The following is a 27,988-nucleotide window of genomic DNA, read 5'->3' as shown; positions in this document are numbered from 1 at the left end:
TTTATCAACACACAATCGTATATTTTCTATATGTTTTTGATATTATCAGTAACATCTCTTACTTTAGCTCACTTTCCTTCTAACCGTATCCAGCTTCATTTATAAGAATTCTCAATTTGAAATAATCAGATCAAATAACCTAAACCGAAAAAAAAGAAAAGAAAGAAAAGTGACCTATGAGTGCCGTTTTTGAGTTCGACGACCTACCTGCCGAAGCAGAATCTGTAGTATTAGAGGAAACTAAGAATACTGAAAGCGGCTATTCCTCTGAAGCGGATATAGCAGAGCCAAGGCAAATATCTTCGGATGAAAAATTGTACGAAGTAGCCTTGGATGAAAGCTATATATCCTCTTCACTCAATTTCTCCAGCCATTCACCGAATAAAATTGAGAAAGTTACTTTGGACGATTTCGAGATCTTGAAATTACTCGGACGTGGAGCGTAAGAGAGAATGAAAAAAAAGGCAAGCCATAATTTTCCGTATAGCGTACATAAGCCTTATACAATTACAAATGATTTAGGTATGGCAAAGTCATGTTATGTCGGCATAAAGCAACTGGTACTCTGTATGCCATGAAAGTCCTTAAAAAGGCTTCATTATTCGTCCATGCCAAAAATGTTGAACACACCAAAGCTGAAAGACAGATCCTAGAAGAGGTTCAAAATCCGTTCATTGTGCAATTGTTCTATGCATTTCAAACCAATGATCGGTTATATTTGATATTACAATATGCAACCGGGGGAGAACTTTTTACGCACATGGCATCAGGTATGTTTTTGTTTGGCTTCTATAAGATGCAGTATTACGTTACAGTTGCTGTGAAGCATGCATGCGTGCACTGACAATCTATGACTAATCTTACTCCTTTGTTTATGCTCTTATTAAACCAGAACACATGTTTACCGAGGATGTCGCACAATTCTACTTGGCAGAATTACTTCTGGCTTTAGAACATTTGCATGGGCTGGGAATTGTATACCGTGATTTGAAGCCTGAAAATTGTCTCCTTGATGGAGATGGTCATGTTCTATTGACCGATTTTGGACTCTCGAAAGTATCATTAGAAGGAAGCAGAGCAAATACGGTGTGTGGAACAACCGAATATATGGCTCCCGGTAAGTAAATATCATTTTCTGCAAAGCTTTTCTAATACTTGATATTTGCTAACACTGATTCATGAAACAGAAATTCTTTTGGAGTTACAATATGATAAGAGTGTTGATTTTTGGACTTTTGGAATTTTAATGTATGAGATGCTGACTGGTTATGTAAGCAACGTGCTTTATTATACGTTTTTAATTAAAGTTTGGCTCGATTTGACGTAATCAATCTATTTTACAGACCCCTTTTAGATGCAACAATAAGAAAAAGACCCTTGATGCGATCTTGAAGAAAAAACTAAAGATCCCCTATTATATATCAGCCGATGCTAAGGATTTACTCATTCGCGTAAATACCACGCAAACTTATATTATAGTTTCAAACAACGAAACCTACTTTTTGTTTGCTTTCTTACTGATTCATTTTTTATATAGCTTCTTCGAAAGAACCCTAATGTCAGGTTAGGCACAGGAGATGATGGAATTCAGAAAATTAAACAGCATAGGTTCTTTCGTAAAATTGATTGGAACGAGCTCAAGCAACGTACAGTGATACCCCCTATACAACCTGTTGTGGTAAGTCAAAGATTGTCACATATCGATGGTCATTGTATTCTTATATCCTTATCCTGCCCATTCACGTGTAGACCGATCCATTATTAGCCGAAAATTTTGATGATGTATTCACAAGCGAGGTCATAAAAGAGACACCTATCGAAACTATTGATTTAGACGCAAAAATGCAAGACTACTTCTTGAACTTTAGCTACGTAGCTCAATCGCAGCTTGTAATGAAAGCGATGGAAGGAAGCAGGAATTGAAGTACTTTACAACCACACAATTGAATTCCGATGCAAAATTACTTGCTAAATTGATTACTTAATCGCTCGATCCTGGCGTTAAATTTAACACCGAGAATTAGTAATTGCTTTACTATTAATCTTTTCCATGCATATTTGATTCATTATGCTTAATAAAGGATGCTTGCATTATACTTTACTTTTAATGAGATAGATCTGTTTAATGAGATAGATCTGTTTAGAAAAGGTGTTAATTAAGAAAATTAGTCTTGTTCGAGTACACTACATGACACAGGAGATCTATTTTACCAGTCTCATGTATAAACAAAACGCTGAAAAGAGCATGAACAAAAAAAAAAAAAAAAAAATAGCTTACATAAGTTTTAGACCCAGAGCCAGGTCGTTTGTCAGCGATTCCTGATGTTTTCTAGAGTCCCATAAAACCTTAAACTGCACGGAAATTGAATCAGTTGGGTTTTGCCCAATGAGTGCATGGTCGATTTGAATGAATATGATCGATTTCACTGTGACTATTGTTTAGTATAGATTTGCTCATTCTGCTCCGATCCAATCACTCATGTAAGAGAGAAGGTTAGAAAAAAGGTATAAAGCAAACAGCCGCGGAACCCGCTTTCATTCCTTCTTTTTCCCATTTTTAACCTTCAATTCGAAATTGAAAGATATGTCTTCTTCCGTTGACCAAAAGGCTATTGATACAATCCGTGTTCTTGCTGCTGATATTGTAGCTAAATCCAACTCTGGTCACCCCGGTGCTCCTATGGGTTGCGCTCCCATTGCTCACACTTTATTCACCAAATTTCTTAACTGCAACCCCAAGAACCCTTATTTCAAAAACCGTGACAGATTTGTTCTTTCCAATGGTCATGCTTGTGCCCTTCAATATATTCTCCTTCACCTTTTGGGTTACAATGTTTCCATGGACGATTTGAAGAATTTCCGTCAATTAGGATCCAAGTAAGTGGATGGGTCATGCTTTGACTCCAAGTGCTTTTAGAGCACTCCATTACGCGTTTACGTCATTTCAAATTATTTATGCTAAACAATCACAATTCTATCTAGGACACCTGGTCATCCTGAGAGAATTGATACTGAAGGTATTGAAGTTACCACCGGTCCTTTGGGCCAAGGTATCTCGAATGCTGTCGGTTTAGCTGCCGCTGAAGCTCACCTCGCAGCTACTTACAACAAAGAAGGTTTCGAGCTCTTCAATAACTACACTTATGTTCTCCTCGGTGATGGCTGTCTTCAAGAAGGTGTTTCTTCTGAAGCCTGTTCCCTTGCTGGCCATTGGAAGCTAGGCAAACTCATTTGTTTCTATGATGACAACCGCATCACTATCGACGGTGATACTGCAGTTTCATTCACTGAAGATGTTTTGAAGCGTTACGAAGCTTACGGTTGGCACATCTCATCTGTCGCCGATGGCGACAGTGATTTTGCCTCTATTGAAGAAGCTGTTAAGGCTGCCCAAAAGGTCACTGACAAGCCTTCTATCATCAAGGTCAGAACCACTATTGGTAAGTTTTTTTTCAAAATTGTTACTTTAGTGTTTGAAATTTGGATGCGTCTGAAAAAAAAAAAAAAAACGCAACTGGGCTGTGTTAAGTGATACAATGACTGCGTAATGACACATAATCTGACATCTTTATTTTTGGTTTCTTTATTTCAGGTTATGGTTCCTTGTTGCAAGGTGAAGAAAAGGTACACGGTGCACCTCTTAAAGGTAAGTCAAATAGGTAGAATTGTTATAAATAGAATGCCACCTAATTATAGATTTAATCTCCTGTAGCCGATGACATCAAACAATTGAAGGAAAAGTTCGGCTTTGATACGGAGAAGTCTTTCGTCGTTTCTGATGAGGTAAGGACTATTTGTGAAATGAGCAGGAAAAGAAGGTCTTGTAGGGAGAACGCTATGTTGAGTGTATTTGAATCATTTCAATTTAGGTTTATGATCTTTACAAAAAACGTGCTGAACATGGCGCCCAAGTCGAAGACGAATGGAATAAAATGTTCGAACAATACAAATCTAAATACCCTAAGGAAGCTGAAGAAATTGAGCGTCGTTTCGCCAATAAGTTGCCTGAAAACTGGGACAAGGTTCTTCCTCGTTTCACTCCCTCCGACCCTGCTGTTGCCACTCGTAAGTTGTCTGAAGGTGTATTATCTGCTATGCAAGGTGCTCTTCCTGAACTTTTGGGTGGTTCTGCTGATTTAACTGGTTCCAACTTGACCCGTTGGAAGGAAGCCGTTGATTTCCAACATCCTTCCACCCAACTTGGTGATTACAGTGGTCGCTACTTCCGTTATGGTGTTCGTGAACACGCTATGTTCTCTATCATGAACGGTATGTCTGCTTATGGTGGTATTGTTCCCTACGGTGGTACTTTCTTGAACTTCTTGACTTACGGTTGGGGTGCTGCTCGTCTTTCAGCTTTGGGACACATGCGTGTCATCTATGTTATGACTCATGATTCCATCGGTCTTGGTGAAGATGGTCCTACTCACCAACCTATTGAAACTTTAGCCTTGACTCGTGCCACACCTAATATGCTTACCTTCCGTCCTGCTGACGGTAACGAAACCTCTGGTACTTATTGGGCTGCCATGGTTAACACCACACGTCCTTCCATCATCGCTCTTTCTCGTCAAAACTTGCCTCAACTTGATGGCTCCTCTCCCGAAGCCGTTCTTAAGGGTGCTTATGTTCTTTCTGCTGATAAGAACCCTCAAGTTGTCCTTGTTGCTACTGGTTCCGAAGTCTCTCTTGCTGTTGAAGCTGGTAAGGCCTTGGCCAACAAGAATATTGCTGTTCAAATCGTCTCCATGCCTTGTTCCGAACTCTTTGATGAACAACCTGCTGAATACAAGTTGCAAATCTTCCCTCTTGGTGTTCCTGTCATCTCTATTGAAGCTCTCGGTACCTTCGGTTGGGAACGTTACTCTCATGCTCAAGTTGGTATGCGTACTTTCGGTGCCTCTGGCAAAGCTGAAGATTTATACAAGCACTTCAAGATCACACCTGAACACGTTGTTGAAAAGGCTGAATCTGTCATCAAGCACTTTGAAAAGCTTGGTTATGTCCCTGAAGTCAATGCCCAACTTTAAATGGATTAAGACTATTGCAAAGAAAACTTTTGATTCCATCTTATCCCCTCTTTTATGTCATTTCTTTTTTTTTTTTCTCTAACCACTTCTGTTAAACACATTTATTTTCTTTAATTATCCTTTTGTATTATAAAATCTACTTTAATAAAACCTTGGTTTTTGACGAAATGTTTGTTATATCTTTGAAAGAACAAATGTACTACCAGCTACAATTTAATCTTACCAAATTAATTTTGGGTGCGGTTGAACTAATGCAATTTTTTACCTACTTCACGGAACCAATTTAACCGAATTTTCAAAGAACTTATGGGAAGCCATCCATTATACCCTCAAAGCCATATGTCTCATTATGATAATTGTAATGGACAAACTTTTAGATTTAAGCTTGAAAAAGGAAAGAAAAAATAAAACTGAGCCATACAGCACGGTTTTGCAAAACAGCGCTGAAGAAGTTAACCAACGAACGACGCGTAATTTTTTTCTTAAGACTACTAACACCAAATTTATCTGCTGCATAATCGTCTAAGTACTTCTAAAGTCATACTAGCTTGACAAATCAGATGCTTAAACGCATAGAAAACTCTAGGAATGCAATGTGTGTCTGCGCGTGGTCAGTAGGTTTATAGTTTATAATTAAATTATGCACTGAAGTAGTCAAAGTAGAAAGATTTTAATGGCAACGGACTGCTGCTTGATGATAATTTTAGTCTTCGAAAAAAAATAATAATTGCTCCATTGTATATAAGTTATGAAGAAAAAAAACATCTTCAGGTAAACAATAATATGCCTCATGGACTCGTATTGTCATATCAGCTCGAATTAAAAAGTACACGGTTAGATGGATGGTTTTTCCTTACCATTCAAAGAGTTCAATTTGAATACAATGACTTCGAACCATTGTGTATATAGAACTGATAATGTAAATGCCTTATTTCATTTTAAAAAAGAAAATGAAAAATTTCAGAACACAATGGAGGCTTTCTAGCATAAGAAAGGAGAAATTCGATGAGGTGTAGTGGCCACGATAATGCGAGTGCATACACTGCTATTGTTTGCTTTAAATTCATAAATTGTTGAAAAACGTGACTAAGAATCCGTCTCCAACGATCAAGACAAATAGAAAATTGAACTTGCCTTCAAAAAAAAAATAAAAACAGTGAATATACAGTTTCTATGACGAAACCAGTCTTAAGAGCAGCCAAAATCATCCATATTCTACAGGATTATAGAGACGAACTAGAAGCAGCTGCACTGAAACATGAATTGACACAAGACGAAAGGTTACAAGCCGAAGAATTGTTTTTCAACGATGTAATTGACACTCCATTAAATAGCAAACTGATCGATAGAACTCGAATTGATGTTGATGAATTTCTTTCAGTTACTCATCCAATGCTATAAAGATCTCATGCAATCTGCTGACATTGCAGGCGATGTGAATTTTAGCATAGGTATAAGAGAATCTTGATTACCAAAGAGTAAATTACCAGCATCACTTGATAACCTCACAAATGGAATTGTTTTCTTTTCAGATGATCTTAGCCTTACTGAAGCTGCAGACGAGGCACTCTTGGATGAAGCAAAATCCAAAGAAAATTTTCTACAATTTATAGCTGAAGAGGTTTTACGCTCAAGAGAGCAGCTCACAACTGCCTGGAAAAGCATCACTAAAAGCATTTGCGAAATGGAAACTAATTTATCGGAAAAAGATATTGACAACGCAATGGTCATTGATGGCGAAGGTGAGTGATTCGCGTTAAGGACTATGAATGATATTTTTTCTAATTTGCTCGATAATGCAGAAGTGGAGAAGCAAGAAACCGGGTTTGACAGACGACCAGATGAGCTGCAAAAAGAATATTTCGAGGTGATACAGCTCATGTCAAAGGTTTTAAATGTAAGTGATAACAAGAAACAGGCCGCAATATGTTGTAATATTAAACGTTTCATCATTTAGGCTATGTATACCGAACGTGATAAGATCAACGAAATTGTAGAAGCAACAAAGCATCTGCTCTGAATCAAATCTTACTCTACAGGAGACAACGCTGACATCGCTGAGATGCCTTTACCATGAAGAAAAGACTTTCTAATGTCTGTATTTATTTTTCACTGTTCTCATACCCATATGCCAAACAAAAATTTTGCTTCATTTTTAATGAATTATCAGAACACATATGATGGGCTGTTTTTTTTTTTTCATCCATAACAATGCTTCAATAACATTAAAACGTTAAAACCGTCGAGGGAAGATATGTATAATTGTTGATTTATTTACTAAGCGACAAAAAAGCTGTTGCCTGTTTTTGATCTTTGATTTATTGTCCGGTTTACTTTTGGAGGATCATGTAGCATCTAAACTCGTAAAAAGTTGCCAGCAAAAAGTATAAAGTCAAACAACGAACGCCTCCAGTTGCCACTATCATGCCATAGCCTTAAGCCATTGTGAACATTGTCGCTGGTAGTAATAAGTTAAGCATATTTGTTGCTGACATATAATGTACGCTAATCATCGTACTTACTCTTGATTGAGGCGTTCTACGAATGGTCAAAGACGAATTAATTTGGAATAGATAGATTTTATCTACTATAGGAAGACCCAGGCATCATAGAATCAGAGCTTCTGTATGTATTTTTACAGTTATGTAGCAGAAATTCAGCTAGTGCGGTAATCCATATCTTAGGCAGATATGCTAAAAGCGTTTCGGCAACGTATTCCCCGAAACGAACCATGATTCGCTCAAAATTTGTGGGGAAGTGTTTTTCTCAACAAACTTCAAAATCTGATTATAACAGTGTGGGGGCAGGGGCTGACCTGAATTGTTGTCTTAGGGGCTTTTAAATACTTAGATTTTAGAAAAAGCTCTATTTTTTCTCATTAAGTTTTTTTGAAGAAAAGTTGAGTATGTTTCTGGAATTACGAGCATTGAAACTATCTGTTTAATTAACGATTAAGACGACATTAAAAATAAATAGATACAATGGCCTTCAGATTATTAACAAAAAAAGCTGCAGGTGAGAGATACACATTGCAACAATCAAATTCACGTTTTGGACGAACGAATCACGACTAACCTAAAAAACTGTTTTTTCTGCAAAAACCAAAAATTTAATAAAATAAGTTGCGGCTGTTCGTCCTGCTGCGATCTCTGCTTCACGTCAAGTTGTTCGTGCTTCTGCGTAAATGCTTTTGTTTAATAAGTTGTCATGTTTAATATATGAAACTGAAATTAACAATATTTTTTCCTGTGAATATATAGTATTCGTGGATTCAGTACCAAGAATGACGAAGGTAATTATTCGGGAATATACACTATCTTTTATTGAATGGGGATAGTTTTATCGTGTTTCAAATGAAGAGCCAGCAGAAACGAAAAAAAAAAAAGATATGCGAAAGAACAAGAAAGTAATCTCACTATGAACAATTTAAACATCAGTAGTTGAACCCAAAGAAAAGGCGAGCAGTCTTCTTGACGCTCTTCCCGGTAACTCCATCATCTCCAAGACCGGTTACGTTACAGCTGCCACTGGTTTAGCTGCTTTCTTGGTTTCCAAGGAAATTTATATCGCTAATGAAGAAACATTGGTTTTGATTTCTTCTGTTGCTCTTCTTGGTGTCCTTCTTAAATACCTTAGAGAACCTTTCAACAACATGGCCAACGAGCACATTCAAGTAAGTTTACTGATATAAATCACATACATCGTTGAAGCGGATTGTGGGTACTGATTATGAATAATACATTAGCGTATCAAAAATGTCTTGATTCAAGCTCGTGAAGATCATAAGAGTGCCGTGAAGGAGCGTATTAACGAAGTCGGTCAGATGGGCGACCTTGTCGATGTTACAAAGGCTCTTTTCGAGCTTTCCCGTGAAACTGCTCAACTAGAAGCTGAAGCTTTTGAATTGAAGCAAAAAGTTGCTGTTGCTTCTGAAGTAAAGGCTACATTAGATGCTTGGGTTCGTCATGAAGCTAACCTTCGTGAACGTGAACAAAAGCAATTGGCTGCTTATTTGATTGAAAAGGTTAACAAGCAATTGCAAGATCCTCAATTCCAACAAAAGATTTTGGACCAAGCTATTTTGGATATTCAAGGTATGATAAAGAGTTGTTTATTGCCTATACATTCAAAGCAATCTATACTTACTTCAATCGTACTATTAATTGTGTAATAGCCGTTGCTAAGAGAGCTTAGATTATTATACCGCTTACAAGCTGCTTTGGAGAAAACAGAGGAGTGTAATTTATACTTGAAATAAAGCGATAGGATGTTAATTCAAATACATGATTGTTCTGGCTTTAATAACAAGAGAATGAAGGTATCTGCCCCTTCATCGTCGTTTATCAGTAACAAACAATTTCTTAATATCTTACATACACATACTTACAAGATTTTTCGAGAGTATTCATTATCTATATACATTTATCCAGTGATAAGAATTGTTTTTACATTGAATACTTTACCCTCCTAACAGAAAACCGCAAAACAAATAGCTGGCCAATGTTCATGAAAATCTTCCGTTTGTAAAATAAGCACATCAGAATGTTAGGTTTTTATACCCCTTGATTGGTTCAATACTAAAGATAAACCTCAAGCGATAGCCTAAGAATTATGAGTAACCTGTGTAGTAGTAGTTTGCTTGCTGCATTGGTGATTTTGAACTTTTTATCGATTTAAGCTCCAATGGCAACAGATTATATACAGACGAGAATCATCAAATTTTACAGAAACTTCCCTAATTATAAACGCAAATCAATAGCTAACTGAGCGAATCAAATCAATCTCATCAATTAATAAACTATGCGCAAACGGATCCCATGAAATAAGAACACAAAGCAACCTTCTCTAAGGACTGGTAAAAGTGCAGATTATTGGTTACAGTACTGTTACCTAGTGTCAGCATTGATATGGCCACAGATTTTGGCATTCCGTATGCTATACAGAATAATGCGAGCCATGACACCCAGCCGCTGTTTACTTGCACACTTGGTTCATTCAGCCTACCTATATACAATGGCAAGTTTTTTACATTGAAAGGAAAAACCCAATGACAATGTATGAATAATACCTTACTCTTTGCTAAATTTGAAAAATAGAATCTTTGATCTGTCAGAGGCGGCTACAGTGATGCTCTGGAAACGCACACAGCCTGTTAATCCTGCTTGTGTAGGTTTTTCGTTGATAACTAAGACTAAAATGAACAGATATCTGGTTTTTTTTTTTTTTTTTTTTTTTTTTTTTTTTTTTTTTTCATCTATTGAGTTTCATTCATTCATTTCATTCCCTTTCGACATTATTCTCTACTTCTATAAGCTTGTAATTGGATATTAACTCTTTCAGATGAAGTTACAAAGTTTGCTTTTCTTTGAACTGCTTGTATTGAAACTGATGTTGTCTCAGTGATTTTTTCTTATCGCATTTATAAAAAAGCCAAGAATACCGCATCAGTAGTAGGCGTTCGCTTGTTTCTTTATCTTACAGTATGTATTTAATCAAACTTTACAAAGGCTGCATTTTACGCAGCACGAACGATAAAAAGACAGTCTTTAACGAGTGAAGGATGGAAATGCACTATAAACCCACCTTTTAACAAATTTAACCTCCTAATGACTAGCTCAGTATATATTTTTCGATATTATTATATTGTTATATCTGACCTAAATACGTTTTCTTTTTTCTTTTTTTTTTTGAACTTTTGAGAGTGAGGAATTCGATTAGATTTATCAATCATTATAATATACTGATTTTGGCCTGATACAACCTTTGTTCTTGACGGGTTGCTTCTTTTTCTTTCCCCGCACAGACGTGTGACTTTTTTTTTTGTATTTCAAATCATGGCAAAGCACTTTGTAAATTTCATGTTCAAAAAGAAAAAAAAAAAAAGCACAAATAGATCTTCCCTTTTCATCATCCTCAGCAGTTAGATTTTGAAGAAAGCAGCATGTCAGATACAAACCAAAAGCAAGATCAGGTTAGCTCGCATAGCGATTTATTTTGCTCTCTTGTTTCGATGATGAGTGTATACTTATACACAGGCTATTTATATTTCACAGTACGAAGAAGAACTCGACAACCTTGTTGAGGAAGAATACATTCAAGAAGCTGACGTAGCAGAAATGGACGTGCCGGATTTGAATGAGGCTGAACCTATGGATGATGATGATGAAGAAGATGTTGATGAATTGGGAGAAGAAGCAGGACCTTCAGGGGAAGGTGTAGAAGGTATAATAATAACAGATGCCGGACGAAACTATTACATAGTTGGATGTTGTTTCTGACCTAGTGGCACCTTCTTGTAAACGTAGGTTATGAATTTAGAGCTAACGCAGACGATAAAAATACAATGGAACTGGCCGATGATTCAGTACAAGGTTTTTTTGATCACCGTGAACCTGTTTACGCCATTGCTATGCATCCTACCAGCAATGGAATTATTGTCAGTGGTGGTGGCGACGATAAGAGTTATTTATGGCGTTGCGATACCGGTGAAATGCTGAAGTGTTTAGATGGACATACTGATTCGGTCACAAGTGTTGGATTCAGTTGCGACGGTAAATATGTTGCGTCGGCTGGTATGGATGGTAAAGTACGTGTCTGGAATGCAGAGACGGGTGATTTCGCCGTCGCAGTCGATGGTCCCGATGAAGTGATTTGGATTGACTGGCACCCAAAAGGTAATATTCTCTTAGCCGGTGCTTCAGACGCTACTATTTGGATGTGGGCCAGTAAGTATCGATTCCTACCAATGATGACGTTGTGAAAGGAAGTAGAAAGATAGATCGACTGACACGTGTGCGTTAGTGCCCAGCGGTAAATTTATGAACATGTTCAATGGTCACGCTGCACCTGTAACAGCAGGTTGCTTTACACCAGATGGCAAGAGAATTGTTTCAGTTTCTGAAGATTCGACTTTTATCGTTTGGGATCCTAAATCTGCTGCTGCTGAATACCGTTTGTCCGGTGACGATGCACGTTTCCATGTTGAGCCTATCACATCTGTTTGTGTTAACAAAGATAGTACACTGGCTATTACTGGTGACGTATCAGGGAAAGCTAGATTAGTGAATATCTTGAACGGAAATGTAAGTAGGAGCCTGCATTGTTTGAGGTTGACTATTTCGTATTAAGAAATTCATGTTCTCGGCCAGATTGTTGCATCATTAGAAAATCATACGGAGTCGATAGAAACTTCATCTTTCTGTGAAGTGTAAGTATTACAGGCGATGCTTTGTTGACGTTCGTTTTTTCTAATGCTCCTCTGTTGAACGGATATAGGCTGCCTTTAGCAGCAACAGGCTCGGTGGATGGTAAAATCTCTATTTGGGATGTTCAAACACAACGTTTACGTGCCACTTTGGAGCATGAAGATGCTGTTGTCAAAGTGAAATTCGTCAAGAACTCACCAATGTTAGCTTCTTGCTCTGCTGATAAAACTGTGAAAATGTGGGATGCCCGTACAGGTCAATGTGTCAAATCTTGGTCTGGACATAGCGACACTGTTCTTGATTTTGCTGTTGCTGAGTAAGTATTGCTCTAGCTTCGTAAAAAAAAGCGCTTAGTAATTAACCTTTTCTTTTTTTTTTCTTTTTTTTTCTAAAGTGATGGCAACGTTATCTGTAGTGCTTCCGATGATGGTACATGCTTAGTTTTCAGCATGTAAAATGATTGAGAAGTGCAAATTTGTATATTATCTTTCCACCTTTCTGCTTTTCCTTGTACTAATACACCTTTTATAAAAAATAATGCCACTCTATGCAAGCTGTTTTGTGTAAATATTATGTTGCAGCCGAGAAAAAATGTATCGTATGTAATGCAAAGTAAAACTGTCGCATGTGGGAGGGAACAAATTTGAGCAATTGTATACGATAAAGTGCAAGTTTTAATGAAAACTTAAAGATAGATTCAGGGTATCAATTGTTCCCTGGGCAGACTTATGCGGTCGTTAAGAGTTATGCTCACCCCTGCAACGTCTAGTCCTCCATTTGAGTTTTGTCAGTATTTTTGAAAGAATACAAGTTTTGAAACATGTTCAGCAGGCAAGATACTTTCATTCACAACTTTTTTGGCTGAATCTCTGTATTTGCGTAAAATGGACCATGTCTATTCTACTGTGATCTGTAAATAGTCAAACGAAGAATTTCTAAACCGCCTTTTCAGTCTCAAATAAACCACATGCAGATACCGGGTTAAGTGTGTGCATCTAATCAATCAAAACAGATAACAAACCATACCATCAGTGGCTATTTTATTTAATATAGAGTTTCTTTTCAACGTGTGGGTCAGTGTTTTGGTCAACTGCTAACCAACCTTTATCGACTTTACGTACCATTCTATATTTTAACGATCCAGACTATCAAACAGTTAGATGGCCCATATTTTCGGCCGACAGTCTCATTTTTGGTGCAATAACGAGAGTATAACAAATGCACAAAGATATCATTCGTACAATGGATTGTCAGTCCCTATATTACATACTGATGGCTAGAGAGTGGAGCAGCCATAATAAAGTGAAAGTGGGATATGAAAAAGAGAGACTCGAGAATTATAAATGAGGGACGGTCTCTTTAAATTTCTGGTTTGACTTTTTTATTTTTTCAAAAACGATAGATAGATCAGATTAGATCCGTGAACACTTTTATGATGAGTAAATCAGACAAGAAGGACAAGAAGGTTAGCACAACCTAGCAAAGAAGAGATTATTAATGTCCAAAGTTCGCTTTTGCACTTTCGCCTCCTCACAAGTTTTTGCTTCACTTTTTAATAGAACAAGAAAGAAAAATTAGATAAGAAAGACAGGTCTGAAAATAAGGACGAAATAGAAAAGAAAACCAAGTCTGAAAAGGAACGTAAAGCCGGAAAAAAGGATAAGAACAAGGAAAAGAAAGATAAAAAGGGCACAAAGGATAGAGAGGACAAAAAGGATAAAAAGGAAAAGAAAGACAAAAAGAAGAAATCAAAGGACAGCGATAAGAAGAGAAAACGTAAAGATCGTGAAAGCGACTCTGATGAAGAATTTGTTATACATGAAAAGAAGGTTAAGAATGACACTAAGCCTCATACTGAAAGCAAGGCAAGTAAACCATCTAGATCCTATTTTTGATGATGAAGACTTAGACGATTCTTTCCAACATGCTTAGACTTCAGACACTGCTAACAACGAAAATAACAATGTAACAACCACTGGCTGGAATGATTGGAACAAGGCTTCGTTTGGAGGCGATGCGGCGAAGAAGGATAAGTTCTTAAGATTACTTGGAGCCAAAAAGGGAAACAGCAGCATGTCGAAAGCTAGTACTACTACTGCTAGCAATTTCGTCCCTGCAAGTAAGCCTAAGAGCGGCGGTCTTTACGGTAGCTTAAAGTCTGCCATTGACGAAGATGAGCAACAGCGTATTAGTCAAGATTTGGAAAAACAATTTGACCATGGCTTACAGTTTAGAAAGCAGATGCAAATGGGTCGTCGAGGTGGATTAGGCTTCAATTAATCACTCAATAAAAGCGTTCTGCCTTTACGTATTATGTTTTGCAACAGCATATTTTATATACATTGTAATGATGTAACGAAAGTTGTTAAGTGGCTTCTTGATCAGTTGACACTCAACTGGTGTTTTACAATTCAAATACGTTTAAAGAGAGGTTTTTTTATTGACAAAATAATTTTCTTGAAAACCCAGTGGACACCATGTTATATAAAATTGCCCGGGGCAGATTCGACTGTTTATAAAAGTATCTAAAAAGCCCTGTAGGATCAAGGGTAAAAACGAGTTTGTCACAAGGTTGAGTGATGAGAAGGAAACATCCAATAAAGCAGTAAAGATCCTAGAGCAACATCCAAGGGTGGGGGTTCTTGGACGTGGAAGAGATAGTCTAGCTCATATAGTATGTAGCAGAGGATCGGCCATTGGTGCCCATTGACGTTTTATCGTAGGTTGTATAGGCGGGTGGTTGGGTAGCTGATTTAGAAGATACGAAAGGGGATCATCTATTTGTGGTGGTTGCTGGAAACGCGAGTGCATATTCAGGCATTGGATCGAGTGGGTCTTTGTGAACAATGCTGAGGGGTGCCGGATGCAGTAGGTGGTGTTACCACTAGGTAACCCACCAAGTCGCCAACGAAGACATTGACTTCTTTCTTCTCTTGTCATTGGGAGCCATAGTATGGGATCTAAACTTACTGTTGGGCGGCAGACTGATATGAGCTTAGAGTTTGTTGGGGCGCTTTGCATTGCTTGTAGGGATTCTGTACGAAAGTCTTTCAGGGACTGTTTGAGATATTTCTGATCCATCGTCGGGGCGTTTTCCTTGATTCTTTGCCAGAGAGGGTGTACGAGAGAGCGGACTCCAGATAGAAGTGCTATTTGGTTGTTGTACATATGGCAGCAGTAGGGACAGTACGGCATCATCTGGGAGTGTTTGTGATCGTAACAGGAATTTAGCCTGGAGAGTGTAGGCTCTCTCTCGCATTGAGGGTAAGTTGGCTAAGTGACGCATTATCTTGACAGAGGATCGAATTGACCCACCAAATATCCTGCGAATGCATCTGTTCTGTACGTTGTCCTGTTTCATATGATTTGTCCTGTTCAGTTTGCTTATCGCCAATCCGTATTCCAGTTGAGGGCGGACCAGATGAGCGTAGAACCTGAAAGATAGTAGCTTATTAAAGCCGTTAGGGTTAACTCCAATCGACGATAAGGTGTTCATAGTAGCCAGGGCTTTGGTTGTGTTGATATGTATGAGCTCTTGAGTGTCCAGGTTACCACTGTTATACCGTTACAGCATTTTTACTTGGTTTTCGGACCTTTTCAAAAAAATTTCGGACGTTCTCTTTTTTTTTTTTGGACACTTTTATTCTAATTTTAGACATCCGCAAAAAAACATTCAGACAATTTTAATTTTTTATTGGACGAAATCTTTTTTATTTTCAGACTTTTTTATTACCTAATTTAGACAAACTCCGTTTTACAGTGCCTCCGGTGCCAAATTGCGCTTATTGAAAACACATTGCGCTTTGAAACATCCCAATTGGCGCTTTTGCTAGCATCCAATTTGCGTTAACAATAAACAGACAAAAACGAAACTAAGTCTGTACTAATAAATAATCAAACAGGACTTTGGTGTGGATAACGAGCTCTTCCCCAAGCAGAAACTGATATAAAACGTTTCAGTATCAAAAGAAGTTTAATAGCTAACTATAAATGCAAATAAACTATTTATTGGGTATTAAAAAATTCATATATTTGTGTTTGAGGTGGATATATTTATGGATTTTATAACTGCTTGTTTACATGACACTTGTTCTGTGTATGTATTATTTTTGTTTGAAGTTGATCGTGATGAGAAGCATACGCTTTGTTGGAGATTTCTAGAGTGTATGTTGGATTTACATTAAATGATGAGCAACGGTTTCATCTGATGGTACTTTAACTAAACCCGATGATTCCAATTCCAATTGATGAAAAATGGCCTCCTGTTCAGCTATATCCAGCTAAAAAAAAATCGAGTTAGCAATAGCAATAACGAATATTCTACAAATACTTACTAAAAGAAACGCAAATAGCTCAAATACTTTTGTGTATTGAACAATTCCAGAGAAAGAAGTGGGAACGGATGCAGATCTACACTCGACTACCTGCCATTGGGACGGAGATGATACTTTGTATCTGACTAGTGTCATCTTGTTTTGGATTATATGACATGTGTAAACGTTGATCTTCTTCACAGTCTTAAATGAAGCATTTCTATAATTTGATAGGGAATACTTCAAGTTATCAGATCCAGTCTTCAAGTTCTTTAGCGAATCGTTCAAAGTATGAGATATCATACTGGGATTGTTGAATCTAAAAAGTAATAAAAAATTAGTACTGTTCATCAAAAGGTTTTCGTCTTCTCATACCCGGAAGATTCAATCATAACATAATTCAACTTTTTATCAACCAATTGACCTACACCATCAAGAAGCTTGATATTCCCCTTTTCCAGTTTAAAGTTGTTTGACACCAACCACAAATAATCTGAATCTTTCGCTTTTTTTTCACACCTACATTTCCTGTTATTGCTGATCTGCTAATTTTTAGAATTTTGAAACTTACCAAACATAGTTCAATTTTTTAGTTGTATTGCCAAATGCCTTGAACATGGGGATGAATATTTCGCAGTAGACTGATCTTTCGTCATTGTGATTGTACGATTGGGGTTTCAAACAATTTAAAAGGAAGTCGACCATGGTAAATTTGACAAAGTTCAAAAAAGGAACATCTGGTATATCTCCCAGGTTTTTGAACATGGTGGTTTCTTGCCACCCAAGTATGCGCACTACCCAGTCAACGATGTCAGCACCAAGTGTACGTAAGCTATCTAGATTCATTTGAGATTTGAGCATATCTTCAAATTCCATAATAGTGTTTGGCGAGGCTGCTGATTGGCAGCTACTTAAACAGATATCAAAAAAAGGTTTCAAAACAGATAAATCCTCTGCTTCTATTATGGGTTTATGTGGCGATATGACATGTTTGGATGGTGTTTGTAAATTATACAGATTCCTATCTTTGATAACACGCAACACATGTTGCTAATCAAAGTTATGAGCTTAAAGGAAATAGTATAAAACTATCCAAACAAGAAATTTACCTCTGATTGTTCGATAAAAGGGTCTGGTAAATGATAAGTTTCATCAGAAAGAGATTGAGTAGGCGGGTTAGGACGGGCAGGTGATATATGCGCTTGTGAATGTAATTCATTAGTTTCAGCACCATCATCATCAAATAACGCCTGACATAAATGACAGAAAATATCAGTTTAACTTCACATCTGATGATGTTACCATAAGCTTACCTCGAATCTTCGTTTCCTATGATCATCGGCGTTCTAGGATAATGTGATTTAATATTTACATAAATATGTTTGGTTTTTCTTCGACAAGTTTTTTTAACTGTTGATATGCTTACTTTCTTCTTGTAATAGTGCTTTCTGATAGATGAGTGATGGATAACTCGTTCAATCTCTTCATCAATAATACTTGTTTCTACGTTGTTGTCCCTAAAATAATCTGTCGCATCTTTGGATGTCAGGAACTAGAATTGAAAGGATTAGTATTAATTTTTTCAGATTACTTTTGCATGGCACATACCTGTTCGACAAACAACTTATACTTATTGACTTGATCTTTGTAAAGTTGGTAGTGCTTTCTCTTTTCTATGTTTTTAAACGCATTTTTAAATGCAGATCTTGACTCCTTCTCTGTCAATAACGAATGTCTTTGGAGCAACTCAACTGTTACAGAAGATGTATCTAAGTTATCATATATTTCACTAGTCAGCGACTGTGGTTTCTTGGTTTGTGACATAGCCGTTTTGATTTTTAAAAAGGGCAAAAGAGGATGAAAAGGGAGGGCTGGGCTACGGACACGTAAATATTTTTCTTGCGGACACGTAACAGTTTTTAGGTCCGGTAGAGATCCAGGTGCTTGTACGTCGGAGTAAATTTTTGCATGTTCTCTTATACAAAAATGATGACGTTTTTCTCTTTATAACCCAGCCTGGATTTTCTTACGGAAGATGGAACTCTTTAGTGTTATTGAGAATTGCTACTATGGGAACTATTCGTTTTCATGATTCTCAATACCATCTTCGGGTGAGAGCTTTTTGTTTGAAGATTGTAGCTGTCTTCGTCCAAAAAGTGAAAGGTTGCGCTCTTTTTGTTTAACGATGGATAATTGAATAGGTAATTAGATTTACGGATTTTCTATCAAACAAGCACTGACATACCTCCTATATTATCGATTCACTGAATTTGGTGTCGAGTAAGTTATCATTTTCGTTCTTCAATCAAACACCACCACCACCACCACCCACCATCACTACAATAATTCTGGGGCAAAACACTCGCTTAATCCTCTTTAGGTTTGCAAAGGAATGCTAGCATTCTTTTGGGAAGATGGAACTCTTTAGTGTTATTGAGAATTGCTACTATGGGAACTATTCGTTTTCATGATTCTCAATACCATCTTCGGGTGAGAGCTTTTTGTTTGAAGATTGTAGCTGTCTTCGTCCAAAAAGTGAAAGGTTGCGCTCTTTTTGTTTAACGATGGATAATTGAATAGGTAATTAGATTTACGGATTTTCTATCAAACAAGCACTGACATACCTCCTATATTATCGATTCACTGAATTTGGTGTCGAGTAAGTTATCATTTTCGTTCTTCAATCAAACACCACCACCACCACCACCCACCATCACTACAATAATTCTGGGGCAAAACACTCGCTTAATCCTCTTTAGGTTTGCAAAGGAATGCTAGCATTCTTTTGGGAAGATGGAACTCTTTAGTGTTATTGAGAATTGCTACTATGGGAACTATTCGTTTTCATGATTCTCAATACCATCTTCGGGTGAGAGCTTTTTGTTTGAAGATTGTAGCTGTCTTCGTCCAAAAAGTGAAAGGTTGCGCTCTTTTTGTTTAACGATGGATAATTGAATAGGTAATTAGATTTACGGATTTTCTATCAAACAAGCACTGACATACCTCCTATATTATCGATTCACTGAATTTGGTGTCGAGTAAGTTATCATTTTCGTTCTTCAATCAAACACCACCACCACCACCACCCACCATCACTACAATAATTCTGGGGCAAAACACTCGCTTAATCCTCTTTAGGTTTGCAAAGGAATGCTAGCATTCTTTTGGGAAGATGGAACTCTTTAGTGTTATTGAGAATTGCTACTATGGGAACTATTCGTTTTCATGATTCTCAATACCATCTTCGGGTGAGAGCTTTTTGTTTGAAGATTGTAGCTGTCTTCGTCCAAAAAGTGAAAGGTTGCGCTCTTTTTGTTTAACGATGGATATTGAATAGGTAATTAGATTTACGGATTTTCTATCAAACAAGCACTGACATACCTCCTATATTATCGATTCACTCTGCAGAGTATCACACTATGCCTAGAAAGAGACGCATTATAAATTTTTCAAGTCCAGCTATCATTTAAAACGTGGATCAGAAATGAACATCTATCTATTCTAAAAACAGTATAAAAATCAGAAAACCTACAAAAACAATATTGTACTTCTTTAGTTATTTTATTTTTATTTTATATTATCTATCTCATTTTTAACCAGCATTATCTTGGTACAGTCTTTATATATTCAATTATTACTATTGTTGTTGCTAATAAAAAACAATAACTGGCTTTTTGCTTTTCATTCAAATTTATAGTTATTCATTGATTATAGTGTTAAGAGAAGTCTATATATCACATTTAAGTCATTGGGCTCGAAATCAAATTTTATGTCAGAACCATAGTATTTCTCTGGGTACATCTCGCTCTTCGAAGCTATGAATCTTAAAAATAAATATAAATTTATTCCTTTATTTATTCGACAGGAAGTTTTGTGAGGAGCCGTTCTAGAATATTTCAGTGCAGAAAATGTGATATGCATTAGATTGATATGAAGAAATATATGATAATGCTAGTATGCGTCTAGAAGCGCTGCTGTACCCAATACCGTAGTAGAATTGTTATATTACAAATATTATATCGACATAATGACCCAAAATTGCAGCTCTGTTTTGGATGTATGCAAATATTGAAGAAAAGATAATAATATGTAGACGGTGCTGCACGCTTTGCGCTTCGCGCCGCCCCCTTCAGGATGCAATGCATACATATAAAATCTGGACAAATACCTGATTGGATGATAGTATATATATAATAATTTGGTTTTTGTCTGTTTATTGTTAACGCAAATTGGATGCTAGCAAAAGCGCCAATTGGGATGTTTCAAAGCGCAATGTGTTTTCAATAAGCGCAATTTGGCACCGGAGGCACTGTAAAACGGAGTTTGTCTAAATTAGGTAATAAAAAAGTCTGAAAATAAAAAAGATTTCGTCCAATAAAAAATTAAAATTGTCTGAATGTTTTTTTGCGGATGTCTAAAATTAGAATAAAAGTGTCCAAAAAAAAAAAGAGAACGTCCGAAATTTTTTTGAAAAGGTCCGAAAACCAAGTAAAAATGCTGTAACGGTATAACAGTGGTAACCTGGACACTCAAGAGCTCATACATATCAACACAACCAAAGCCCTGGCTACTATGAACACCTTATCGTCGATTGGAGTTAACCCTAACGGCTTTAATAAGCTACTATCTTTCAGGTTCTACGCTCATCTGGTCCGCCCTCAACTGGAATACGGATTGGCGATAAGCAAACTGAACAGGACAAATCATATGAAACAGGACAACGTACAGAACAGATGCATTCGCAGGATATTTGGTGGGTCAATTCGATCCTCTGTCAAGATAATGCGTCACTTAGCCAACTTACCCTCAATGCGAGAGAGAGCCTACACTCTCCAGGCTAAATTCCTGTTACGATCACAAACACTCCCAGATGATGCCGTACTGTCCCTACTGCTGCCATATGTACAACAACCAAATAGCACTTCTATCTGGAGTCCGCTCTCTCGTACACCCTCTCTGGCAAAGAATCAAGGAAAACGCCCCGACGATGGATCAGAAATATCTCAAACAGTCCCTGAAAGACTTTCGTACAGAATCCCTACAAGCAATGCAAAGCGCCCCAACAAACTCTAAGCTCATATCAGTCTGCCGCCCAACAGTAAGTTTAGATCCCATACTATGGCTCCCAATGACAAGAGAAGAAAGAAGTCAATGTCTTCGTTGGCGACTTGGTGGGTTACCTAGTGGTAACACCACCTACTGCATCCGGCACCCCTCAGCATTGTTCACAAAGACCCACTCGATCCAATGCCTGAATATGCACTCGCGTTTCCAGCAACCACCACAAATAGATGATCCCCTTTCGTATCTTCTAAATCAGCTACCCAACCACCCGCCTATACAACCTACGATAAAACGTCAATGGGCACCAATGGCCGATCCTCTGCTACATACTATATGAGCTAGACTATCTCTTCCACGTCCAAGAACCCCCACCCTTGGATGTTGCTCTAGGATCTTTACTGCTTTATTGGATGTTTCCTTCTCATCACTCAACCTTGTGACAAACTCGTTTTTACCCTTGATCCTACAGGGCTTTTTAGATACTTTTATAAACAGTCGAATCTGCCCCGGGCAATTTTATATAACATGGTGTCCACTGGGTTTTCAAGAAAATTATTTTGTCAATAAAAAAACCTTTCTTTAAACGTACATTCGAAGCTTATGTGAAGGCGATCTGTTTTTACTGAGCACATTGATCACTTGGAGTTGTGTTTCGTCACTTAAAGGTAACAATTCCAGGTCAGACATTCCTTGGCCAATTACATACGCTCAATCATTGTGCATGAATTACTTTTGGTTGTCTCCAAAATTGACATCTCTTCTTTTTCCTTTTGCTTCTTCTCTATGGACGTGTTGTAACAATGGAAGAGATACAGATTAATTGGAAAAGAATTCAAGGTCAAACAAAAAAATGTATAGGTAAAATACTATTGCAAACGTGAAGAACAACTATGTGGAAGAATGACAAAGTTCATGAATGCAAACGATAGTGCGTACTGGTATTTTGATATCAATAATACTTTTGCTCAATTTTCTTAAAAGTATTACTGTTTTTATGAAATATGGCTACAGTAGAGATGTATGTCAGCAACAGATGAGTATGGGGTAGTTTGGTGATTGCAATTTACATATCAGTTTTGGTTATATCAAAAATCAATAGGGCACTCTCCATCATTCATTTTTGGATTATCCAAACGAAATCAATTCAAAAGATGCGCTTGAACTGTCAAATTTCATGAAAGCGCTCCATACATTGTGGAATAGCGACCACAAAATATATCATCCGCTTTCGGATAGCCACGGTAGTGATACTTTTGGGATTATGGAGATTGATGTTAAAGATCCTTTGAAAAGAAGTTCAGTTGTCTACCAAATTGCAGAGGAGAGAGGCATTTCAACAGACGGCTTTCCAAAACCATCACTTCAAAAACAGAACAAGTTGCTACACGAACCTGGCGCTAGGCTTCCAAGAATAACTGCTGGCGTTAAAGGTGGAATTGCTTTCCCACCAGACGATTTGAAATTGAAGAAACCTCCTGGTCCGTTTGCTCCAGAATGCAGCATCACTCAGCTTACTCAAGTAAAGTCGACCGTTATCTCTTTTCCACCAAAGCAGTTCACCTCGCTTAGTCTTAGGGTGGATGGCATGTTTAGCGAAGGGGGAAGATTAGACTAAGAAAAGCAACACCAGCAGATCGTATAAAGGACAACAGTAATATCATAGTCAATATCACCCTTTCAGCACAAACAGAGGACTTGTTTAACCATATCTCTGTAAATGAAATGGATGTCGATAACTATTCTACCAAAAATATTCATATCAATAGTCACCATCCTTCTCTGTTGAAGAACTGTTTACTTTTTGATATCGAGGTTATATTACCAACAACACTGCAACATTACAAGAAGTTGAAAATAAAATCCAACCGGTTAGGTCGTCTGGAAGGCGATTTAGAAGATATCAGCTTCAGTAGATTTACAGCTGGACTAGGTAAAGGCGTCATCGCACTTAAGGTAAATGAGACTACTCTATCAAGAATGTATTCATCTTTTTCCGCCAAATGTCTAATCTTATACTGTAGAATGTAGTTGGAGAGAGGATTATGTTGGGTACGATTTATGGAATGATAACTGGCAATTATCAACCTACAGAGACTTTTGATGCAGCTGTTATAAAAGGAGCTACTATAGTAGGCATTGAACCTCGTTCAAAATTCTTAAAGTCAACCGTTGTCGCATTGGATGGCCCCGTCAAAGCGACAGTATCAAGTGGAAAGGGAAAGCCCTCGTATAGCTCCAGACTCATTAACCATTGCTGGTTATGTAAGCCGACAACCACTTCTATCAACGGCGAACAGGACATCCATATTTATTCAGAAAGGCGGAAATCCATACAACTGGGCTACTATAAAGAATGGAGCACGACCCAGCATATCAATGTTCACTCTAAATACGGTGAATCCAAATTAGTTTTCATGTAAAAAAAAAAAAGAAAACAAAAAAAAAAGTCTACTTCGGAGGTGCTTCATTTTTGAATGTTAGTCTGATGATGGTAAACTGCTTGCCCCAAAGAGGAAGGAGTAATACCTGTTTCTTTTGTATGTAGAGTAACTATCTCTCATATACACTTGTATAGAAGATGAAAAAAAAGGGGGGACCCAATTATATACTCAAGCCGTCTAACCTTGCAATCTTGAATAATAAATAAAAGCAAACAGCGATGGTCAATAATTTCAGAGCTACGGCCTCGTCTAAACCGTAAGCAATGGAAAATAGTACTCCATTATCTACGGTCTCTCTTTTCTAATGATGCTCGAGCAGGTTAGTTAACAGTGCCGTTTTTGCGTGAGGCGTTTTGCGATGGCTATGGTTCGTATGGTCTATTAATAAAGGGTGGCAAAATTATTTACTTCAAGCCAGCAGTCCACCTAATAGCATGTTGCAATCCTTTCTGGCACGTTTGAGGAATTTGATGATCAAAGGCCTTATCAGACTCTTGGAAGTAGTAGCGATTACATGTCTTTCTTAGTTAGCATGCTGTTTCCTTTTCAAAGTGTGGAGTACTGTTATCATAAGAGAATCTGAAGATAAGGCACGTTGTCATAGGACATTACCAACAGTTTGGGGGGGGTTACTATGCCAATGATGTTTTGTTAAAACTTCCAAGTATATGAAGAAAACAGAAAAAGATATACTAGTCATGGCTGAGTATTGACAATTTTGTTAAAGTCGCGTCTGTGTTTTATTCCTTCAAAAGCTAAAGGAGTCGGTTTGATTGTTTTATGATTACAGAGGTGGTTCAGCTTGCCTGTACCTGGTCTATGACAATTGTCCCTTTAGAACTCGAATATTTTCAATTCATTAGCACGAAAATGGAAATATGTTTTCCATAGCATCTTCCTTACTCAAGATATACAAATAATGCGTCGTTCCAAGTAACGATAGAATTCAAACTCAATGGTAAAATTTGAACGTGTTGTCATTGACAACAGAAAGGGCTCAAAAAAGTTTGATAACTGCACGCCATGAACAGAGTAAAAATGAGCCCATTCCACTGAGGGAAAAATTTGGTTTGGACCAATGATCGGCCGTCATTCATTTACAACGGCCCAATACAACTTGGATTCTTAAAATTTTTTTTTTTTTTTTTCCCTCAAAAATAGTGCGTGCGTGTGTGTATGTGTGTGTGTGTGTGCGTGTATTGTGTATGGTTTTTTTTTTTTTTTTTTTTTTTTTTTTTTTTTTTTTTTTTTTCTTTGTAATTTTCTGTGTCCAGACAGTTTTCTTTTATTTTTACTCGAAAACCCATTATTCCATTTTCCTTTTTCTTTATACTTTTCTCGCCCCCCTCTCATCTCTTTTCAAAACCTTTAAATTAAACAGCATTTAGTATTAACTATTTACGTTTCGTAAAAAGCATAATCTGAATAAATACATATAATGTCGTTAGAAGGAAGAGATATCATCATTGGCACGAAATATAAACTGGGTCGAAAAATTGGTGCAGGTTCTTTTGGTGAAATTTACCTGGGTAGGAAACAATGTCTAAGAGACGAGACCACATGGTTACCATTACTTTACACTGGGTTAACAATTATTTTCAACTCTAATGACAAAACGTCATCGTTCCATCATCTGACTTTTAGGCACCAATATTATGAGTGGAGAGGATGTCGGTGTCAAATTAGAAAGCGTACGAGCAGCCCATCCTCAGTTAGAATATGAAGCAAGAGTATACAAGACTTTAGCAGGTGGTGTCGGTATTCCCTTTGTGAGGTGGTATGGCCGAGAAGGCGATTTTAATGTTTTGGTCATGGATTTATTGGGCCCTTCTATGGAAGATTTGTTCAATTATTGTAAAAGACGTTTCTCTTTGAAGACTGTATTACTATTAGCTGATCAGTTGGTAAATATATCATACTCATGTTGAAAAGGTCAAGGGTAGATGGTCTTTTACAGACAGTGAAAAAAAAGAAAAAAAAAAAGTGAAAGACGTATAAGCGTAGATGCTTACTAGACAAAAAAGAAGCAAAGCCGTTAGAAACCAATCAATATTGACCTGATTTCTCACACCCTCCCTTCCTCTTTTCAATCATTTATCTTTTAGTTGTCACGCGTTGAATATGTGCATTCTAAAGGTGTTGTATATAAACGAGAAAAATATTGTCACATCGTTAAGGCAATAGTTGTTTGCTGAACATATATCTATTTATAGGATTTATTCATAGAGATATCAAACCTGATAACTTTTTGATGGGTATTGGCAAACGTGGAAATCAAGTCAATATGATCGATTTTGGTTTGGCTAAGAGATATAGAGATCCAAAGAGTAACGCTCATATACCCTACAGAGAAAACAAAAACCTAACTGGTACACCGCGTTATGCTAGTGTCAATACTCATTTAGGCATAGGTAATATATAATATTGGTTAAAAAAGCATATGGATATTTGCTCAGCCTGCTTCATGATTACTCACGCTCACTCGGCCCCCGCCTCCCCCCCCCTCTTTTTCTTTTACCTTAATCAAAGAGCAATCACGGCGCGATGATCTCGAATCACTAGGGTACATTCTAGTCTATTTTTGTAGAGGACAGTTACCCTGGCAAGGCATTCGAGCAAGAACAAAGAAAGAAAAATATGACAAGATCATGGAAAAAAAGATGACCACGCCTGCAGACGCATTATGCCGTGGTTTGCATCAGGAATTTGCAATATATCTCAATTACGTCCGTTCTTTACGTTTTGATGACAAGCCCGACTATTCTTACTTGAGAAAGCTATTCAGAGATTTGTTTGTAAGAGAAGGATTTCAGTACGATTATGTATTTGATTGGACCATCCGTAAATTGGTAAGTAGTGGGCAGTAGCAGTAGAAGCAGCAGCAGCAGCAGCCATATCGGTAGCTGTGGCGACATAATCATTATTTAAGGTTCGAACGTGCCTCCTTACCGTTTTATGCAATCTCGTTTTTTTTTTTCTATTAATAGCAAGAAAAGAAAGCCTATCAAACGCCAGACGCTGGGATGAACCCTTTGAATACTTATATGGCATCCAACCCTCCATTTGATCATAGCGCTGCTGCTGCCGCCGTTGCCAATTCCAGGAGATTAACAAATACCATGGCAGCTGGCGGAGGAGCACCGCTTCCTTCTGCTAATTTAAGGGCTCCTTATCGTACAGAAACAAAATCACCTGAAACTTCAAGAAAATTGGATGATGTGATGCTCCAATATCAGCAACAACAAAAAATGCTTCAGCAGCATAAACCTACTTACTTTGCAAGTGGCGGCGCTGGAGCTCCCATGTTGCCCACGCCTCACCAGCATCAACCATTGCCACCGCAAACGCAACATCAGCAACCACCCCCTCCTCAATTACAGACTCAGATGACGCCGCAACAAAATGTACCGCCGCAGTTAGCATCTCCTACAATATATCCTGATCCATATACATCACATCTAGGTTATCCAAATGCATCAGCGGCAGCAGCAGCAGCAGCAGCAGCAGCAGGCGGCAGTGGTGGCGGCCGAATGCTTGTGAGAGAAAATAGTCAACACCAACAGCAGCAACAGTTAGGTGGTAAGTATGAGAGAAAAAGGGTTTTGGCAGAGGAAACCAATCCAATTGAACCAAACATTGCTGATCCCCTTTTCTCTGTAAAACGTACTCATTTCCACCCTCCTGCAGGTTCGTCGAGTGGTCGAGTGTAAGTACCACTTTAATATGACGGGTCAAGTATCTGTTGATCGTACTGCGAGTCTTTTTAACGCCTCTCTGTCTTTTTTTTTTGTTTTTTTTTTTTTTTGCAGTTTACGTAGTCAAACAAAATCAGGCCTTGGAGGATCTCCTCAACTCCAGCATCAACTTCAACAACAGCAGCAACAAGTTGGAATGCAAGGACAATACAACACAAATGCTCCCTCTTCATTTATGCC

General features: G+C 37.7%; 10 protein-coding genes across 10 annotated transcripts; 8 read left to right on the top strand and 2 right to left on the bottom strand.

Moving 5' to 3' along the window:
- The first annotated feature begins 6 nt into the window (after positions 1-6).
- Positions 7-2,136, top strand: BDF20DRAFT_886086 (kinase-like domain-containing protein). The gene is made up of 7 exons (XM_053081968.1): positions 7-442; positions 523-770; positions 893-1,117; positions 1,188-1,270; positions 1,344-1,451; positions 1,538-1,678; positions 1,750-2,136. The coding sequence occupies exons 1-7, from the start codon at positions 177-179 to the stop codon at positions 1,921-1,923; spliced, it is 1,245 nt and encodes a 414-aa protein (XP_052933499.1). The 5' UTR covers positions 7-176; the 3' UTR covers positions 1,924-2,136.
- A 448-nt stretch (positions 2,137-2,584) lies between these two features.
- Positions 2,585-5,030, top strand: BDF20DRAFT_825419 (transketolase; the record flags this gene model as incomplete). The annotated part of the gene is made up of 5 exons (XM_053077977.1): positions 2,585-2,877; positions 2,983-3,440; positions 3,593-3,646; positions 3,713-3,783; positions 3,870-5,030. 5 exons carry the CDS (start codon positions 2,585-2,587, stop codon positions 5,028-5,030), a joined length of 2,037 nt encoding a protein of 678 aa, XP_052933498.1.
- A 912-nt stretch (positions 5,031-5,942) lies between these two features.
- BDF20DRAFT_886083 (uncharacterized protein) lies at positions 5,943-7,010 on the bottom strand. The gene is made up of 2 exons (XM_053081967.1): positions 6,988-7,010; positions 5,943-6,927 (listed from the first exon to the last, which is right to left on the bottom strand). Exon 2 carries the CDS (start codon positions 6,909-6,911, stop codon positions 6,426-6,428), a length of 486 nt encoding a protein of 161 aa, XP_052933497.1. The 5' UTR covers positions 6,912-6,927; positions 6,988-7,010; the 3' UTR covers positions 5,943-6,425.
- An 853-nt stretch (positions 7,011-7,863) lies between these two features.
- Positions 7,864-9,662, top strand: BDF20DRAFT_695568 (uncharacterized protein). Its single transcript, XM_053076057.1, has 7 exons — positions 7,864-7,933; positions 8,007-8,045; positions 8,153-8,210; positions 8,291-8,322; positions 8,468-8,703; positions 8,776-9,124; positions 9,205-9,662. Exons 2-7 carry the CDS (start codon positions 8,012-8,014, stop codon positions 9,222-9,224), a joined length of 729 nt encoding a protein of 242 aa, XP_052933496.1. The 5' UTR covers positions 7,864-7,933; positions 8,007-8,011; the 3' UTR covers positions 9,225-9,662.
- Positions 9,663-10,864: 1,202 nt separating this feature from the next.
- Positions 10,865-12,690, top strand: BDF20DRAFT_915505 (quinon protein alcohol dehydrogenase-like superfamily; the record flags this gene model as incomplete). Its single annotated transcript, XM_053084328.1, has 8 exons — positions 10,865-10,879; positions 10,948-11,001; positions 11,084-11,252; positions 11,336-11,755; positions 11,832-12,112; positions 12,179-12,237; positions 12,306-12,551; positions 12,630-12,690. 8 exons carry the CDS (start codon positions 10,865-10,867, stop codon positions 12,688-12,690), a joined length of 1,305 nt encoding a protein of 434 aa, XP_052933495.1.
- Positions 12,691-13,606: 916 nt separating this feature from the next.
- Positions 13,607-14,622, top strand: BDF20DRAFT_886048 (small acidic protein family-domain-containing protein). The gene is made up of 3 exons (XM_053081966.1): positions 13,607-13,700; positions 13,795-14,100; positions 14,168-14,622. Exons 1-3 carry the CDS (start codon positions 13,668-13,670, stop codon positions 14,513-14,515), a joined length of 687 nt encoding a protein of 228 aa, XP_052933494.1. The 5' UTR covers positions 13,607-13,667; the 3' UTR covers positions 14,516-14,622.
- Positions 14,623-16,129: 1,507 nt separating this feature from the next.
- BDF20DRAFT_989987 (uncharacterized protein) lies at positions 16,130-18,418 on the bottom strand (the record flags this gene model as incomplete). Its single annotated transcript, XM_053085310.1, has 10 exons — positions 18,157-18,418; positions 17,975-18,100; positions 17,862-17,894; positions 17,658-17,798; positions 17,120-17,598; positions 16,924-17,067; positions 16,570-16,867; positions 16,415-16,515; positions 16,316-16,392; positions 16,130-16,215 (listed from the first exon to the last, which is right to left on the bottom strand). Exons 1-10 carry the CDS (start codon positions 18,370-18,372, stop codon positions 16,130-16,132), a joined length of 1,701 nt encoding a protein of 566 aa, XP_052933493.1. The 5' UTR covers positions 18,373-18,418.
- A 199-nt stretch (positions 18,419-18,617) lies between these two features.
- BDF20DRAFT_838026 (uncharacterized protein) lies at positions 18,618-20,332 on the top strand (the record flags this gene model as incomplete). Its single annotated transcript, XM_053079111.1, has 8 exons — positions 18,618-18,659; positions 18,758-18,828; positions 18,939-19,038; positions 19,137-19,207; positions 19,318-19,417; positions 19,516-19,586; positions 19,697-19,796; positions 20,246-20,332. 8 exons carry the CDS (start codon positions 18,618-18,620, stop codon positions 20,330-20,332), a joined length of 642 nt encoding a protein of 213 aa, XP_052933492.1.
- A 2,010-nt stretch (positions 20,333-22,342) lies between these two features.
- On the top strand, positions 22,343-24,610 carry BDF20DRAFT_886010 (uncharacterized protein). Its single transcript, XM_053081965.1, has 4 exons — positions 22,343-23,199; positions 23,223-23,565; positions 23,634-24,006; positions 24,126-24,610. The coding sequence occupies exons 1-4, from the start codon at positions 22,787-22,789 to the stop codon at positions 24,155-24,157; spliced, it is 1,161 nt and encodes a 386-aa protein (XP_052933491.1). The 5' UTR covers positions 22,343-22,786; the 3' UTR covers positions 24,158-24,610.
- Positions 24,611-25,491: 881 nt separating this feature from the next.
- Positions 25,492-27,763, top strand: BDF20DRAFT_825483 (kinase-like domain-containing protein; the record flags this gene model as incomplete). Its single annotated transcript, XM_053077984.1, has 6 exons — positions 25,492-25,582; positions 25,698-25,957; positions 26,159-26,189; positions 26,267-26,464; positions 26,583-26,902; positions 27,041-27,763. 6 exons carry the CDS (start codon positions 25,492-25,494, stop codon positions 27,761-27,763), a joined length of 1,623 nt encoding a protein of 540 aa, XP_052933490.1.
- Between the last annotated feature and the right edge of the window lie 225 nt (positions 27,764-27,988).

Source organism: Mycotypha africana, assembly GCF_025528875.1.
Source record: "Mycotypha africana strain NRRL 2978 chromosome Unknown BDF20scaffold_9, whole genome shotgun sequence".
Classification (NCBI taxonomy): domain Eukaryota; kingdom Fungi; phylum Mucoromycota; class Mucoromycetes; order Mucorales; family Mycotyphaceae; genus Mycotypha; species Mycotypha africana.
The sequence above is the reverse complement of the archived record's forward strand: the minus strand, read 5'-3'. Positions and strand labels throughout refer to the sequence as shown.

Coding starts and splice junctions, on each gene's coding strand:
- BDF20DRAFT_886010 (XM_053081965.1), top strand. CDS start 22,787: ATGAAAGCGCTCCATACATTGTGGAATAGCGACCACAAAATATATCAT. Junction 23,566..23,633: donor AAGGCGTCATCGCACTTAAG/GTAAATGAGACT, acceptor CTTATACTGTAG/AATGTAGTTGGAGAGAGGAT. Junction 24,007..24,125: donor CAATGTTCACTCTAAATACG/GTGAATCCAAAT, acceptor TGCCCCAAAGAG/GAAGGAGTAATACCTGTTTC.
- BDF20DRAFT_886086 (XM_053081968.1), top strand. CDS start 177: ATGAGTGCCGTTTTTGAGTTCGACGACCTACCTGCCGAAGCAGAATCT. Junction 1,118..1,187: donor AACCGAATATATGGCTCCCG/GTAAGTAAATAT, acceptor TTCATGAAACAG/AAATTCTTTTGGAGTTACAA. Junction 1,679..1,749: donor CCCCTATACAACCTGTTGTG/GTAAGTCAAAGA, acceptor ATTCACGTGTAG/ACCGATCCATTATTAGCCGA.
- BDF20DRAFT_886048 (XM_053081966.1), top strand. CDS start 13,668: ATGATGAGTAAATCAGACAAGAAGGACAAGAAG. Junction 13,701..13,794: donor CAGACAAGAAGGACAAGAAG/GTTAGCACAACC, acceptor ACTTTTTAATAG/AACAAGAAAGAAAAATTAGA. Junction 14,101..14,167: donor AGCCTCATACTGAAAGCAAG/GCAAGTAAACCA, acceptor CAACATGCTTAG/ACTTCAGACACTGCTAACAA.
- BDF20DRAFT_886083 (XM_053081967.1), bottom strand. CDS start 6,911: ATGAGCTGTATCACCTCGAAATATTCTTTTTGCAGCTCATCTGGTCGT.
- BDF20DRAFT_695568 (XM_053076057.1), top strand. CDS start 8,012: ATGGCCTTCAGATTATTAACAAAAAAAGCTGCAG. Junction 8,211..8,290: donor CAAGTTGTTCGTGCTTCTGC/GTAAATGCTTTT, acceptor GTGAATATATAG/TATTCGTGGATTCAGTACCA. Junction 8,704..8,775: donor TGGCCAACGAGCACATTCAA/GTAAGTTTACTG, acceptor ATAATACATTAG/CGTATCAAAAATGTCTTGAT.